Source organism: Merops nubicus, unplaced genomic scaffold (assembly GCF_000691845.1).
Source record: "Merops nubicus isolate BGI_N331 unplaced genomic scaffold, ASM69184v1 scaffold16797, whole genome shotgun sequence".
In the NCBI taxonomy this organism is placed as follows: Eukaryota; Metazoa; Chordata; class Aves; order Coraciiformes; family Meropidae; genus Merops; species Merops nubicus.
The window spans coordinates 267-4,118 of NW_008621137.1; the positions used below are offsets into that span (position 1 = coordinate 267).

The 3,852-nt window shown below is 58.6% G+C and overlaps 1 protein-coding gene across 1 annotated transcript; it reads left to right on the plus strand.

Moving 5' to 3' along the window:
* Window positions 1–604: 604 nt before the first annotated feature.
* HTR6 (5-hydroxytryptamine (serotonin) receptor 6, G protein-coupled) lies at window positions 605–3,640 on the plus strand (the record flags this gene model as incomplete). The annotated part of the gene is given in 4 exon segments (XM_008944370.1): window positions 605–674; window positions 677–1,338; window positions 3,366–3,437; window positions 3,518–3,640. Coding segments are annotated over 4 exon segments (927 nt in total), but the record flags the coding sequence as incomplete, so codon positions are not given.
* Between the last annotated feature and the right edge of the window lie 212 nt (window positions 3,641–3,852).

The window sequence follows — 3,852 nt, forward strand, 5'->3', positions numbered from 1 at the left end:
CATCCCAGCATCTGGAGCATCCTGGGTCCAGAGCATCCCAGCACCCTGAGTGCCCTGGCTTCAGTGCATCCCTAGTATCTGAAGTATCCTGGGATCCAGAGCATCGCTGGTGTCAGGATTATCCTGGAGTCTGGAGTGTTTCCAACATCTGAAGTACCCAGAGCACCCTGGGGTCCAGTTTATTCCCTGGTCCAGTGCATCCAGAGCATCAGAGCACCCCTGGCATCTTCAGCATCCCAGCATCCCGAGCTCCCCTGTGTCCAGAGCATCCCGAGGACCCAGAGGCCGTGTCCGGGGCCACCCCAGCGCCGGGGACTGGCAGGGAGGAGGAGAGGGAGGAGATGCTGGCTGTGAGTACTGGGGAGGGGAACCCTGCTCCTGCTGCCCGGCTCCCGGGGACAGCACTCTGCCCTGCCCGGCAGTGAAGAGGGAGAGGGGGGGAAGAGAGGGAGAGGAGGAGGAGGAAAAGGAGAGGAGGAAGGAGGACGGCCACGGAGAGGAGACGCAGAGTTGGAACTTCTTCCCCTGGAGCTGGCGATGATCACCTAGCGCCGGTGAGAGCTGGAGAAGCTCCCCCAGCTCCCGAGCCCCCCCTGCCCCCCAGCTCCTCATGGAGGGCGCCCCGGGGGCCCCCAACGCCAGCGCCCTGGGGGAGCGCTCGCTGCTGGCGGGGAGCACTGGGTGGCCTCTTTCCTCTCCTTCATCATCCTCCTGACGGCGGCGGGGAACTTCCTCCTCATCCTCCTCATCCTCACCCAGCGCTCCCTCCGCAACACCTCCAACTACTTCCTGGTGTCCCTCTTCATGTCCGACCTGATGGTGGGGCTGGTGGTCATGCCCCCGGCCATGCTCAACCAGCTCTACGGCCGCTGGGTGCTGCAGGGGGACTTCTGCTCCCTCTGGTCCTCCTTCGACGTCATGTGCTGCAGCGCCTCCATCCTCAACCTCTGCGTCATCAGCCTGGACCGCTACCTGCTCATCATCTCCCCCCTCAAATACAAGCTGCGCATGACCTCCTGCAGAGCCCTGGGGCTCATCCTGGCCGCCTGGACCTTGGCCGCCCTGGCCTCCTTCCTGCCCATCAAGATGGGTTGGCACGAGCTGGAGTTTGAGGTCGCCTCCCCGAACGTCACCTCCCGGGGGGAGGAGGACCAGTGCAGGCTGCTGGTCAGCTTGCCCTACGCCCTGGTGGCCTCCTGCCTCACCTTCTTCCTCCCGTCCGCCGCCATCTCCTTCACCTACTGCCGCATCCTCCTGGCCGCCCGCAAGCAGGCCGTGCAGGTGGCTTCTCTCACCTCCAGCGTGGCCACCACCACCGCCCACGAGACCACGCCGCAGGTAAGGTGGCCACGGGGACGTTGCTCCTTGTAGACCCTCAGGATTTGGGGCGTTTCCACCTCTGGGACGGCCTCAGGGTTGGAGCTGGCAAAGGGCTTCAACAACCGGGCTGCAGGGAGGGAGATTTCGGGTGACATCCGCCTCCCTGATGTCCCTGAGGGTGCCCTGAGTCTTGTCCCAGTGGTGATGTGCTTTTGAGCAGCTCAGGAAACAGCATGAGCAGAAGCAGAGAAATAAATTAAGACACGGGGAAAACAGCTCAAAATAAAAGCAGCTTCACCCCCTCTCGGCTGGCGTCATCCAGGGGGTTTCATCTCACCTGGCTTTCCACTCGTAAATCTTGGTGGGTGTGAGACAGACGGGGGAGAGGGAGTTTAAATCAAATGCCAAATTCTGGCGAGTACCTTATTTTGAACAACCAGCTTCTGTTTTTGTTCACCTGGGCTATAATGGGAACAGCAAAACACCTCCTGGCTGAAACCCGCCCCTGTGGGTTTTAGAACCAAAACGTGGCTGCGCTTGTTTGTGTTTCTCTGGGAGAAGGTAATTGCCACTAAATCTAACAGCTTTAATTCCCTGTAATAGGCTTTATTGACCTCATATCCTACAGGGAAAAGACAAACTTAATTGCCTTTAAAAACCTTCATTTAGCCCGTTGCTCTCTCTCTCCTTTGAGAAGGGAGCCAGGAATCCCCGACCCGCCAGCTCTCCCCACGGGACAGGATGCACCAGACTCTCAAAAGGAAAATGAGAATTAAAAAATAAATGAACAATATCATAAAATGTTGGTTTTTCTCCCCGGATGCCAGGGGTTTGGACTCTCCAGACACAACCCGTGCAGCCCCGTGGCCCCAGCGCTGCCCCGTTCAGGCACTGGGGGATGTTGGGGTGCTTTGCTCAGCCAGGAAAAACCAGCGTCCACCCCCCCAGATGCCCCCAGTGTCCCCCACAGGTCCCTGGGGGTTCCTGGGTTTGGGGTGAGCTGAAAACGAGGAACCCCCAGGGTTGGTCTTTTTAACCAGGTCTCCGTCATCTTTTGGGGCAGGAAGCTGAGTGGCAAAGGGGCCTCGTTGCATTGCGGCGGGGGCTGAGATAAGAACTTCAGTTTAGATTGCAGGAGGGGATGGAGGACGGAGGCAGCGATGGGGTTGGGAAGATGAAACATCTTCACATCCCACTTTTAAAAATGGAATTAATTTGCTGCTCTAAGGAGCAGCCAGAGCTGCCACTCCAGAACATGCTCTCTCCACTCCAGAACATGCTCTCTCCACTCCAGAACATGCTCTCTCCACTCCAGGGCATGCTCTCTCCACTCCAGAACATGCTTTCTCCACTCCAGGGCATGCTCTCTCCACTCCAGGGCATGCTCTCTCCACTCCAGAACATGCTTTCTCCACTCCAGAACGTGCTTTCTCCACTCCAGAACGTGCTTTCTCAGCTCCAGAACATGCTCTCTCCACTCCAGAACATGCTCTCTCCACTCCAGAACATGCTCTCTCCACTCCAGGGCATGCTTTCTCCACTCCAGAACGTGCTCTCTCCACTCCAGAACATGCTCTCTCCACTCCAGAACATGCTCTCTCCACTCCAGAACATGCTTTCTCCACTCCAGGGCATGCTCTCTCCACTCCAGAACATGCTCTCTCCACTCCAGAACATGCTCTCTCCACTCCAGAACATGCTTTCTCCACTCCAGGGCACTCTTTCTCCACTCCAGGCCATACTTTTTCCTCACCAAAACACGGCCCGAGTTGGATTTTTCTGTAAAACAACCATCTTAATGATAAACCCCCTGTTTGACAGCTAAAAACCCAAGGGATTCCTTTCAGTGCCGCGGGTTTCTGTCTCCTCCTCTTCCCGACGCGGGGCCGGGGGCTGCGGCCTGTGCCATCCCCTCGCCCCGTGCCAGGAGGGAGATGGCAGAGGGGTTTTTTGGCAGGATTTGTGGCAGCCAAGGCCGCTCTCCTCGGCCTGGTGCTGTTTTGGGCAGGTCCAGCAGCGTTTGCTCAGCGCCCCGTGTCCCGCAGGGTCCCCACGCCCCGAGCCAGCCCGCGGCCGGCAGCCAGGGCAGGAGGTTCGCCAACAAGCACAGCAAGAAGGCACTGAAGGCCAGCCTGACGCTGGGCATCCTCCTGGCGGCAGCGAGGGCAGGAGGTTCACCAACAAGCACAGCAAGAAGGCACTGAAGGCCAGCCTGACGCTGGGCATCCTCCTGGGCATGTTCTTCGTGGCCTGGCTCCCCTTCTTCATCACCAACATGACGCAGGTAGCGGCGCCTGGGGGTTTTCTGTTGGGTTCTTAAAAGGTTTTCCCTGTGAATTCACCCGGGCTCAGCCTTAGGCACCGGCGGGTCTTTGCCTCTGAGCAAAGGTGAAATTTGCCCCCCGGGGAGGAATGCCAAGAGGAAAGGCTTCAAAAGGGTTTTGGGGGGTTGCTTTGAGAGGGAGGCGTTGGGATGAGCGGGAAGGTGAGGTGGGAGAGGTGGGGGAGGTGGGAGAGGTGGGAGAGGTGGGA